Source organism: Ziziphus jujuba, chromosome 8 (assembly GCF_031755915.1).
Source record: "Ziziphus jujuba cultivar Dongzao chromosome 8, ASM3175591v1".
In the NCBI taxonomy this organism is placed as follows: Eukaryota; Viridiplantae; Streptophyta; class Magnoliopsida; order Rosales; family Rhamnaceae; genus Ziziphus; species Ziziphus jujuba.
This window is the reverse complement of record NC_083386.1, coordinates 16,145,430-16,159,057: the sequence shown is the minus strand read 5'-3', so window position 1 is coordinate 16,159,057 and position 13,628 is coordinate 16,145,430. Positions and strand designations below refer to the sequence as shown.

General features: G+C 28.9%; 1 protein-coding gene across 1 annotated transcript; it reads right to left on the bottom strand.

The window, feature by feature from the left end:
* On the bottom strand, positions 1-753 carry LOC132805073 (uncharacterized). The gene has a single exon (XM_060819835.1). The coding sequence runs from the start codon at positions 751-753 to the stop codon at positions 1-3; it is 753 nt and encodes a 250-aa protein (XP_060675818.1).
* Between the last annotated feature and the right edge of the window lie 12,875 nt (positions 754-13,628).

The following is a 13,628-nucleotide window of genomic DNA, read 5'->3' as shown; positions in this document are numbered from 1 at the left end:
TTACAATGGACGCCTGCACAGAGGACAGGAATTTTGATTCTCCAGCCACTTAACAATGCAGTTTTGGTGGTAAAGATGTTTACAACCAAAACGGATTAACTCAGTTCCAGCAGTGAACTTCTCCAAGCAGATACAGCAACCACCCAGCTCTCCATTGTCACCATTCTCTGCAACCACTCTTTCATGGGTAGTCATCCTCAATCTATCAACAGTCTGAGTCTGAGTTCTTGAACCTGTTGAATCCGATGACGATGGCAATCTGCTGGGCGCCTGATCAATTATCAACTGATCATCAATGAACTGAAAGTTGCGATGATCATCACCATGTGGCATATTACCGTTGGAAACCAAATCAGGATCAACGACCAGTTCTGATGATCTAACAACTAGATCCACTTGAGCATCCAAGGAAAACAGCCCTGTCTGCAGCAAAGCCGCGGCTAAGACATTAGAAGCGAGACGATCAGTGGAGGAGTGTGGGAGGCGAAACCCAGAAACTTGAGAGAGAAAGTTATTGATGTGGTTGCGGAAGATGGGACGTTGTCGAAGGAGATGGTTGGGCAAGAAGAGAGACGTGTGGAGTTGGGGAGCAAGAGGGTAGGAAGAAACTTGAACAACAAGGCCTCCGGGGGTGGTTCGAAGCTCTCGTCTCAAAGTCTGGTTCAGAGAGACGTTGAGGAATATTCCACTCGAAGGCAGCTCAGTCGACCAAGGCAGAGAGCGGCTTTGGGACACTTCCACACTAATCGCCATTCATATAATTTTGATTAAATCCAATGCAGAAAACCAACTTTTTGCAAAATCCAACAGAAAAAACTGAAGAAGAACTGGAGGAGATGAAGAAGAAAGAACAAATTGAAGAAGAACTGGAGGAAATGAAGAAGAAAGGAAAGAATAAGTATTGCAGAAGAAGAAAAGGCGGAAAATATTTGAAGCATGATATGTATAAGGAACCATGAAAAATAACGCGGCTGTAAAAAAGGAAACCATTGTTTTGACAAAATTACCCTTCAAGAAAAAAGGAAACCATTGTTTTGACAAAATTACCCTTAAAAAAAAAGGAAACCATTCTTAAAATCACAACCAACAAAATTTTATTTAATAAGCCTCATACTTTTAACCTCATAACATAATGAGGTTATGATTTTCCCCCGGCGGGCGGGGGGGGGGGGGGAGAAGGTACAATGTGTAAACTGTTATTCTTTTGTTTTTTTTTTTAATAAATTTGTTTTCATAAGATTGGTTTTGGATCTTCATTAAATTATAGTAAATTTTTGTTATTTCTGCCAAAAAAAAAACAATATTGAGTAAAACTTTATTATTATATTAGAGTGATAGAGTGAGGTGGACAGTGACCAGAAACTGATTGTCAACCAATATTAAATTGTCACAGCAATTCTCAAATTAAATTTTTTTAATAAAGGAAAGAAATTCTATATATATATATATATATATATTTATTTATTTATTTATTTATTTATTTAATTTCGTTAGACCAGTCTTGGTTTCATTAGTTTTTTTTGTTCATTACATACTTGTCTCTTTAAAATGTCAGTCTAGTTTAAGACAAAAATATGTTAGTTAATGGTATTATACAAAAAATAGCTACCCATATATATATATATATATATATATATATGGCTTCCAAAAATTTTTTAAAAAAAAAACTACTTTATTTGTTAAGTTAATTAGCTTTTAGTTTTAATTAAATTATATATTATTTTTCTTTATCTCGTTATATGTAATCATTAGAATTTATTAGGTATGTAAGTTAACAAAAAAATAATATATATATATATATATTGAATACAAATTCAAATTATGTTATCTTTTATTTTTATTTTTATTTTTATTTTTCCTTCAAATTTATAGTTGTTTAAGATATTTAACAAACTAATAATTTGACAAAATAAAAATTATATACAATCAGGTATTGAAAAAACAAAAAACCAAATATGTTATTAATCGTTTGGCTTTTATTTATTTTTTTCTTTTGGATTTTTTTTTTATTTTTTTATTTTTTTGTGGTTTTGAATTGGGCTTTTTGCTTATCAATGAACCATGGAAGCTCCTAATAATAAAAGATTATTAATTAATCAAACTAGATTATAACTTTGTCACAATCAATTCTCCGCAAAAAATCAAAAACATAAAAACAAAAAGCAAAATAAAGTTGGTAGCTATCTAGTTATTAAAAATTGATTCTCACCTGATATTAATGGTGATGGCAATGCTCACAAGAAAATTTTGAATAAAGGCATTAAATCTGATTTTTTTTTTTTTAACTTAATAAAACGTTTGTGTAAGGATCAAGTAAGATTTATTCAAGATTTATGTCTGACATAATTATCCTTCAAAATAAACATGCAAAATGGACAATTTTTTTTTCTTCAATTAAAAACTTCATATTTTTAACCTTACCAGTAACATATTCTTTAAAACTATAATATAAAAAATCAGGTTATGGCTTTCAAAAAAAAAAAAAAAAAAGAATTGGATTATAAAAAAAAAAAAAGAAATAAAATATATAGAATCAGGTTATGATTTTTAATTTGATTGTTATTTCTGCAAAAATATATATATATATATATATATTAAACTTTCTTATAATATTAGTTTGATAAAGTAAGATGGGCAATGACAAGAAATTGATTATCACCCAATATTAATTGTCATAACGCAATTCTCAAAATAAAAATTTGAAATAAAGAAATGAAATCATATTAATTTTTTTATCAATTTCCTAAGACCAATCTTATTAGATTTATTAAATATTTGTGCCATTAAAATATCTTTTTAGTTTAAGGCAAAAACTTTTTAATTAAAAGAAACAAACTACTTTGTAAGTATGGCTTTCCCCGAAAAAAAAAAAATTAAGTACTTGATTTCTTCTTTTTTTTAATCAAATTAAAAAGTATTTTATTTCTTTTAGGCTTTTTTTTAAAAACTTTTTTGATGAATTGAGCGTGTTGCTTAAAAAGTTAACTATAATGTATTAAAGTTAAGGGAACCAAAAAATTGAACACAAATTCAAATTGTCTTGATTTTGTTTTTATTTTATTTTATTTTATTTTTCATTTATTTAAGATGTCTAACAACCTTAAACTACTATTAATAAAAGCTTTGCACAAAAAAATTATAAATAATTAGGTATAAAAAAATAAAATAAAAATTAAACATGTTACCAAATGGAACTAAAGACACGTTTGGTTTATGAAATAAATGATAGAATATAATCAGCATTTCTAAAATCTTGATATCTCTTTATTTGATTGGATTTTTAAAATTTGCCATATCTATTTCTATAAAATTCGAATTCTTTAAAATAAAAAATTGTCTAATTCTTTAAAATAAAATAAAAAGTATTCCTTCTAGAAAGTTATATTCCCTAAAATAAAGGAATACAAAATACGCTATTTTATATATATATTTTTTTTCATACTTTAATACTTTTTTTTGCCTTTTTTTTGTGCTTTTTTTTTTCATTTTGCTCCAAAATTTTATTCCCTATAATATTATACCTAGAACACAATTTGCTTCAAAACTGTCACTTTAATATTTCTTTCTCAAAGGTGAAGCAGTTTTTCTTAGCAAATCTTCAAAAGTAATATTTTCTTCTAATCTATTTTATTTATGTTTTTCTTGTTTTTTCTATTGCGAGTGTTAATAACATGTGAATACTTGTGACCTGCATAGTTTATCGTCCCTTCACAACCTCTTTGTTATCAATGAATCAAAAATTAAGGTATCTAACGAGCCAACCCATTAAAATAAGTTATTTTTCAGAAGGTATTTTGGACTTAAAAAACTATTATTTATTATATATTTTTCTATTGTTATTATAAAATTTTCAACCATTATGTTTTTAATTTTTTCTATTTTATATATTTCATTTATTACAAGAATAGATATGTGTAGTAAATTTGTGTTTGGTATTTTCTTTTTTCCTTTTTTGGAACTAATTTTGTACAATTATAAACTTTTGAAGTTGTTTAATGTATGTATTAAAAATATTTTATTATGAAATTAAATTATTTAATTATTTTTTAAGTAAATTTTTTAAAATAAAAACAAGTTATTAACATGTAACACGTTATTTTAACATATGTTCTCATGGTGATGTAAAAGGTATACAACCAGCAACCTCACATGACCCTTGGATTACAAGCTGATTTGTTTTCGACAATTAAAAAAATTTAACATTATTGTCCGAGAGTATTTGCAAAAATTAGACCATTGGAAGGTAATCTAGGCCCTGTCGGTGTTGACTAAGATTGACGTTTGGTGCTATTTTTAATATCTTGAAAAATATTCTAATGTAATCTTGTATTTTGTTAAGAAATATTCTTTTGTAATTTGGCTTTTGTGTTATAAAATATTTTTTGTTTTGACCAAAAAATTAATTAACCCAAATTAAATTTGATTAATTCGGGAATTATTGAGCATATATAGAGGTTGAATAGATTTTTATTTTTAATTTGGGAATTATTTACCACGGATGATGGACACTTCCATGTCCATACCAAAACATATGTGGATGGTATGATTTTTAACCCACTACTTTTTTATTGGTTTTTGCACAAATTTTGGAAATTTTCTAAATAGCTTTACGATTAGATAACTTTTCTTTCTTTTACATTTGTCTTTTTTTATAAATAGAAGAAGGATATAGATCTTTTAGGCCTATAGAACTTTAGCAAGAAACAAAACAATAACAATAAGAATAACAATTATAAAAGAGCCCATAGAAACATTATAGCAAAGACAAACTAACTTTTCTTAGAACCATAATATATTTGGGTACCAGAAGAAGATACATAGATTAATTAAAAACTAATAAGTGATCACAGACAACACTGAAGTAACTTCAAAGGGAAGTGCTTTGAGAATACAATCAGGGTTAAATGCTTCCCTTTTTCTTCAAGTGAATGTATCTCACTTTCATGGCCCACAAAACCCTCTTCTTAAATATTTCTCCTTTTCGTATAATAAATAAATGACAAGCAAATTGAAATCACTACCACATATGAAGAAGGCAGCAGCTAGAAAAGGAGTCTTTCTTCAAAGAAAAGTTCTCAAACATGAGGGTTGCTCCTGAATGATCCAAGAGCCTGAACAGCTCCTGTCTCAAGATAAACTGATGGTTGAATGCTGCAATGGCCGCTTCTATAAAGGGTTCCACCCACAAGTTTTCTAATTTGATTTTGACTTTTTGCTTTAGGAAACTAGCATTTTATTTTGGTTTTATTTAATTATTTTGCTGGACAAATTAACTTAGTAAAGTTATTATTTTATTATTTCAATTATAAATTAATTAATTCCTAATTCAAAATAAAGAAATTAATTCATACAAATTACATCAGGAAAGGGTAAGCAATTTCCTAATTTGATTCTATGTTGGCTGAAATTTCCTAATCCTTTTAGGGTTTTATTTTCTTCTTTCAAATTCTATTTAAAGGCTTATTTTCAATGAGAAATCAACTTAAATATTATTCAGAAAATTATTTATGAGAAATAATTCTCTTTATTTTCTTTGAATACCTAAAACACCATTACAAAGTGAGTGTTTTAGTTTGACTTATCAATAGGACATTCATCACCTATTGTGGAATCTTCATCATATACCAAGGTTTCTAATCACAGGTTGATTAGGGTTTGAGGTGACCATAAGAACTTGAATTTAATTTTTCGATCCCGACTAATATAATATAGGTTTAGGAGCAAGTCGACCTAGGTTTATATCAAATTTCTCCCTAGGCCTTCCTCGACCTCCTCATCCTTGTCCTAGGCCTCCATGAAATTCTTGCCTTAGATCTGGTCCACCTTGAGATGTTTCTAACCTATCCATCCTTTGATCTAGGTGATCAAAGCGAGCATTTACCCGTTGAAGTTGTTCCAAAACCGCCATCATGTCGGTAGGTTCACCTCCACTTCCCGTTGCTTGAGAGTCATCTTTGAACCCTACAGATTCCTCTTCATTAATTCTAAATGATCCATCTTCTCTTCTCATCTTAGAATCTACCATGTTAGTATAAATAATGCAAAAATCCTTACCAAATCACTCCCTCATGTGTTTCACTCAAATAAGGTCTCGATACTCGTGTTTGCAAACTAGTTTCAGCTTTAACCCTCTTTTAAGCTCACACTCTCTTGCATTTTTTCACTCAAAGAATTATCTCAAAGTTCTAATTAAAACACACAAAAAACAGCAACTAGATCACAAGTATGCCTTAATTTAACTTATCAACAAAACAACAATTAAAACAAACAAACACCAAGTGAATTGACAAAACCTAGTCTCAGCCTAACTAATCCAAACAAGATCAAATATCAATGAAATTTCGGAATCAATAAATATTGGTCTGGAATATTAAGAAACCAAAAATTTAAGGATAAAATATAGAAAGAGATTTAAACAACAAACAAGAATCAATTTGAACAAAATATGAAATAGTTGTTGGTTGTTGTTCTTGTAATTTAAGTCTTTGTGTCAAATCCCTTACCAATTTTAATCCAAATAATTTTACACTCAAATTTTATTTTTCCAACAACCAAATATTGAATAAATAGACAATATCTCAGCAACTCCAATAATTTTCCAGCAAACAAATTCAAACTCCAAATTGTAACCAAAAACCTACCTTTTACAATTTTTTTTTATCTTCGTTTTTTTTTTTTTTTAACTCACAGAATATAAACCCACTCTAGTAGCAAGAATCAACACCAAAAATTGCAATTCCAATGCCAAAAGTTCAACAATCCTAATCCAAACTTGAAAGAGAGGGGAAACATACCGCTTCTCTCATAAAAATTTCACAATTTTTAAATGTTTATGCAATATGCTTTCAAATCTCTTTTTTTTAAAAAAAAAAAAATAAGAAAGCAACTAATTAAGATTAGAAAAGCAAAGAAAATTCAAAAAAAAAAAAACAAAATTAACAAGAACAATGATGAGAAACAACCAACAAACTAAAATGCAAAAATTCAGCAAAACAAGGAAAACCTAATTTGACTAGGATTTTTTTTTTTTTTAATATGCAGAACACATAGACTAAATGCAACATTAACCTAATGCTAAAATTGCAGATTAACACAAAACGAAATAAAGCAAATAAGATAGATCAAACCTGAACAAAAATTCAGCTCTGATACCAAGTGATACAAATCTAGGTTAATTTGCGCTTAAATCCATATTATATTAGTCTGGATCGAAAAATTAAGTTCAAGTTCTTATGGTCACCTCAACCCCTAATCAACCTATGACTAGAAACATTGATATATCGAAGATCCCATAATAGGTGATGAATGTCCTATTGATAAATCAACACTAAAATACTCAATCTCTAATGGTGTTTTACGTGTTCAAAGAGAATAAAGAAAATTCTTTCTCAGAAATAAATTTTTGAATAATATGTAAGTTGTATTCTTATTGAAAAATAAGCCCTTAAATGGGCTAAAGTCACAAAACAATAAACCTTAATTAACTAGGTAAAATTCGGCCATTGAGATTAGGAAACAAGTATTGGTCGAATTTCACATACTTTCCTAAACCTATTTGGATTAATTAATTTTTTTATTTTGAATTAGGAATTAATTAATTTACAATTGAAACAATAAAATAATAACTTTCCTAAGTTAATTTTTTCAGCAAATAAACAAATAAAAACCAAAACAAAAGATAATTTCTTAAACAAAAAGTTAAATTCAAATTAGAAAACTAATTAACTAGTTTGACAACTAAGTTCTTAAACAAAAAGTCAAATTCAAATTAGGAAACTAATTGATTAGTTTGACAACTAAGTTATCTTTGATCAGTTTTCAGCTTATAAAGGCCCCAAATCAGATCCAATGTGCCATGTAGGATGCCAAATAAGATTACTTATAATTCCCATACATTGCCCTTGATTGGAACAAAGAGAAAATGCCAAATCAACAAAATACAGCAAAGTCAGTGCCAATTTGATGCATTTTCAGCCAAATTGAGGTGTTATGCACACAAGCTGAATTTAGAATCTTTTTGTTTTGCCTTGACATGATTCCATGGTCTCTTGGTGTTATCAATTAAAATCATGAAACTATAAATCCATTCCTTACTGTCCAGAGTCCAAAAATACACTAAAATAGCTACCCATGTCCATATCAGCCTCCACCACTTGAATGCTTAAAACAGACTTTGAATCTTCGGGTATTGACAAGCCCTTTTGAGAATTGATAACTCCTTGCATAAAGCTAGCCAATTTGTCCTTAAATCTCTTGGCTTGAGTCCTAATGATTGGTCCGGTCTTCAACTGTATAGGATTTGTACCCAACGGGTTGTCAGTTTAAAGGGTACAGGCGGATTCTCATCAAAACATTACTTGTCAACAGTAGTATATCATATGGTGTATTAGGTGTCCTTTCAAAATATATATATATATATATATATATTATGTTATGTGTTAGGTGTACCATACCATATCAAAGCAGAGATCCAGTTAGACCATGAACGAATTAGTATCATATTTCTGCTATATACAAAATCAGTGGATTTGATGGTCATTATTAGTAACCACCCCTAGCTGTAATGGTAGTAGTATATCTATGATTAGCCGACACCATGGGACCATGCCTTAGTATATCATATGGTACATTCGGTGTGTTCTTCTTCAAACAGGTATTCTAGCCTTTAGGTAAGTGTGTTAGCCATCGGGCTGGTATTCCAACCTTCGGGTAGGTGTGTTAGCTTTTGGCAGGTGTATTAACCTCCATGCAAGTGTATTAACCTACAAATAGATTATCCAAATTTTTCGAGAGACTATATACATATTTATATTTATATATATTATATATATATTTACAATGGTTTTGGATAGCGGTGATGTTATTGAAGTTATCATTAAGATCCCAACTGTTTAATTTAAAGTATTGTTTATATTTGTGTATTTTAAATGTAATTTATTTTATTAAAGGATATCTTACAATTTATCAGTTCTTAGCAGTATGATTTAATGTCTAGGATCTAGGATATTGTTAGCTCTTGTTATTATTATTATTGTCATCTTTCTATCTACATTTATGTGTTTGGTATATTCATGAAGTGCTGTAAAATTGTGAGATCATAATAAGTGGGAAGTGTAAGTGGCCATGTATTTTCTATATTGAGTAAAAACTTAAGAAGAGTTTGGGCCATCCCAAAGTTTAGGTAAGAAACTTCCAGAGGGGTCTTGACACATAAAAAGATACTTATGATTCATTACTCATTACTTATATATATATATATATATATATATATATTCCTACACTATTGTTATCAAAATCTTGTAAATTTGTGGAAATTTATAGTAAGGTAGGGAGGAAAAAAGGAAATGTATAATTTTGGAGTGAGTTTTTTGTGTAGCGGATATTTAGGGAAGTTAATTTTATAGGAAAAAAGTTGTCATGATAGAAATTTCGATAACGTTTATCCTAGTTGAGGCTATCCTAAGATTTCAATAAAAAACTCCAAGAGGGTCCTAAGAAATTGAATATGTGTTCTAGGAACCACATAGAAGAAAAATAAAGAGGGTGAAGTTCTATCTTTTCAGGAAGCTCTTTAAATAAGTATGCCAAGGCTTGAAACAAGTTTATTTGTGCAAGTATCATACTTACTACTCATCCACATACTCCACAAAAGAAATATGGAGGATTGCTTTATGCCATATGTGCAGGAAGACAATTGATGTTGGATTTTTTATTAGGAGATCAATTATTTAAGCTTTAAGGACAAGTTTTCAAGAAGCCTTATACATCCATTCGTTATCACTGGATTGTGTAGAGAAGTCAGGGTAAATTAATTTACCAACAAAACGACATATACAAAGTCCGATCTACTTACCTCCAATGAGTCTATCAAGAAATTTTTTACTTGATTGGGTGGTAGACCGACAACGTCCAAGTTAGGCTTCAAGATTCCCAAAGATGAATAAATGCCATTCTTATCTCCTCAAGAAGCCCTAAATAAAATCTATGCCCAAGACAGTGACTCTTTCCACTCCTATAATAAAGAAATTGATCTTTCATTCTTTCAAGAAAAAGTAAATCCCCAACATTCTTTCTCACAAATGCAAAGAATGATGGAAGCGATGCATATGCAAATGAACCAATTAGGAAATGAAGTTCTAAGGTTAGATGTAAGGATTAATGACATCCTACAAAGGCAAGTCGTACATTCACAAAATGAAGCCAATTATCATCATGCCTTGAACTTGTCAATCAATTTCAAGGTTTCATTAAGCCTGACATCTTTTTCACCTTGTCCGAATCATTTGCTTCATCAATTTCAAGGTGCTCATTATGGAAATCTAAGAAGAAATCAAAGCTTTGATCGAATGGAAGATGACCAAGATGCAAGCCAAGACTTGCATCAAAATGAAGAGAATTAGGATGGCCAACTAGGTTGAGGAACATCTTATCCCAAGTAAGCTATCTTGCTCCCTAAGACCCTTTATTGTGCAATGAACATTGGGGACAATGTCTAAATTAAGTTTGGAGAAGGATTTGCTTCTTGTTGTATCGTGATGTGATTGTTTGTCTCCAAAGCATCTTGATTCATCTTTGCATTATGATTATGATGAAGCTTGTTTTTTCTTCTCATGTTCCATCCATCTCAAGTTCAAGTTTTCAACAGATTGAAGTTGTGTTAGTTAGTATTTTAGTTTAATTTTTTTCGAATTAGGTACTTTAATTTGTATTTTTTTTCAAATTTTATGCTTTTTTGTTTAATTTATAGTTTGAAAATACAAAAAAGATTTTTGCTTTTAAGAACATATTTAGACAACCACAAAATTTGTCTATTTTTCTTTTTTTTTTTTAAATATATGGCTAAAAAGAAGAATGAAATTATTTCAAAAATCATAAAAATATGTTGCTTTTTATTTGTAAAAATTTTTAAAAATCCAAAAAAGAAAGTCTGTATTTTTCCTTTTTGCATACTTTCTTTAGATTTATTATTTATGTTGTTTTTATTTAGCTTTAAACTCCTAAACTTCTTTTAGATTCCTCTGGTGAATTGGTAAGATATATGATTCTTTATTTTATAATTGTTTCTTGAAACTTTGGTTTGGAAACCTTGATTTGATGTTGTTGATTTGTAGAAGTCTATTAAAGTTTTTATGATATTTTTGCATGTACTATTGGGTTATATCCAATTTATAGGGAGGTTCTGCTGGATTTTTTTATAGGAAATTCGATGGGACTTCTTTAAACAGAACCACTTTGGATGTTTGGAAGGGAACCAAGGGTGATCCTATCATCGAATTTCTTGAAACTTTGGTTTGGAAACCTTGATTTGATTTTGTTGATTTGTAGAAGTCTATTGAAGTTTTTATGATATCTTTTGCATGTACTGTTGGGTTATATCTAATTTATAGGGAGGTTTTGCTGGATTTTTTTTTATAGGAAATTCGATAGGACTTCTTTAGATATAACCACTTTGAATGTTTGGGAGGGAACGGAGGGCGATCTTGTTATCGGATTTCATAAATCTCAAACTAACCTACGTATTCCATCTTCAATTACGAAGAGTGTGCAAAATCCATGTCCATAACTCATATGCAAGTTGATCGATAAGTGTTGAGTATTTCAATATTACAACTTATATTCATGCTTATTATTGGTTATTTTTTTAGGAAAATGTACTTAATTAGAATAAAGTGTACCATATACCATACTATATTTATGAGAAATATCACATAAACTTAAAAATAACAATGCGTTCTTATCTAAAAATAATAACTAAAATTTTGAACTTTTTTAATTAGATACAATATATATTGTGTATAGGTTAAAGACAAAAATGTAAGTGTATCTTCAATGATCCATTCATTAGGTGTATCTATCTAAAAGAAAGCTTTGTTACATCAAACTAACAAATAGTTATTTAAAAAAAAAAACATTTTTTAATGATACTATACAAGACTTCTATCAAGCTAAGATAGCATTAGAAATAATAGAAGATATCTAATAGATCTCCTACTTAGAGCATCCCCAATATTTCTATTTATTAAAATTTATGTGGCAAAAGATTTGGAAGGTGTTGAAACTCAGATGGTATAACATGTATCAATAGATAATGTTTATTTAAATTATTTCTCCAATGGATCATATTTAGAATTTTAAATAAAATAAACCGGCATGTTGGGAGAGGAGAGAGAAAAGAGAAGAGGTTGTGAATTGATGAGGAGAGAAAAGGCTAATTTATGACGTACACTATCTAACAAACCCTCTACTTATGGAAAATCTATTAGATAGCTTCTATTTTTTTTATTTTCTTTATGTCACCTCACTTTAACAGACATTTTGTAAGCACCGTTGGAAAAGACTTTTTTTTTTTTCTTTTCTGAAAGGTTGTCTATCAATCTGATGTAACAAAATGTTTTTAGATAGATGGAATCAATGGACATTTCATTAGAGATGCTCTTATAAAAGGCCTGTTAAACAGTATGGGTCATAATTCAGTCTCTTTCTCTCTCCTCTATCCTTATCAATTCATAGTCTCTTCTATTTCCTTTCTCTCTCATAACATATTAACTCATTTTATTTAAAATTCTAAATAGGACCTAACGAAGAATAATTTTAGAATAGGCATCGTTTATTGAGGCACTATATCACTCAAGTATCAATACCTTCCACATCCTTTCCCAAATAAACTTCAATAGATAAAACCATTAGAAATGCTCGAATCTGCATACATTTAAGCTGTTGGTTAAAAGAAACTTTTCTTCTAGGTAAATATTAACTTTTTTATAATTTACAAAAACATCAACTAAAGAAACTGGAAAGCTTAACTAAAAAGATGTATAAACTATCCATAAGAAAATACAATATTAATTATATGTTATTCTCCTGTTTGTTTCTTTATTTTTACTATTATTGTTATTATTATTTTTGTAAAGAAAACTGTTCATTAAAAATATCAAATTTATTGAAAAATAGTTTCGAAAGGAAAAATTAATAAATAAATATAAAAGTGAAAAGTTAGGGATTAATATAGCAAATAAAGTAGATATTCCCAAAAAAAATATAGTGATTATACACTTCTAATACTATGTTTAAATAATAAATTTTTCTCAATATATTGGGGTTGATTTAGTTGCAATTTCAACTATCAATATTTATATTTTTCATGAATTTTTGCATCTTCTCCTCCCATTCAAATATTCAAAGTTTATTATTTTGTTCTTCTCTTTGCAAGTTCATGAACCGACTTAGAAGATTGTAGAATTTCATTGAAAAAGATGAAATATCATTATAGTGCAAAACTCAGTATTAGAAAATTTCCTCCCTGCTGCAGATTGACCGTAGGAGTTTGATGCGTACCAATGTTTTAACCATGTAAAGCAGATTATAAGTACATATAAATTGTTTTACTTGAGAATAGAAATTTGACAAAATCATATTCTTGGATTCGATTCAAAGTAAGACCGTAATAATCTTGTAAGCAATTTACAATTGTTGAACCAAAATAAAACCAAATTACGGTAACAAACTATACAATAATCTATCAAAATTCTTGGATCATTCTGGCCTGTTTGATGTAATAATCTATCAACATCTTGAACTATACAGTAACAAACTAAAACCAAATTACAAAACAGAATTAAACGAATCCT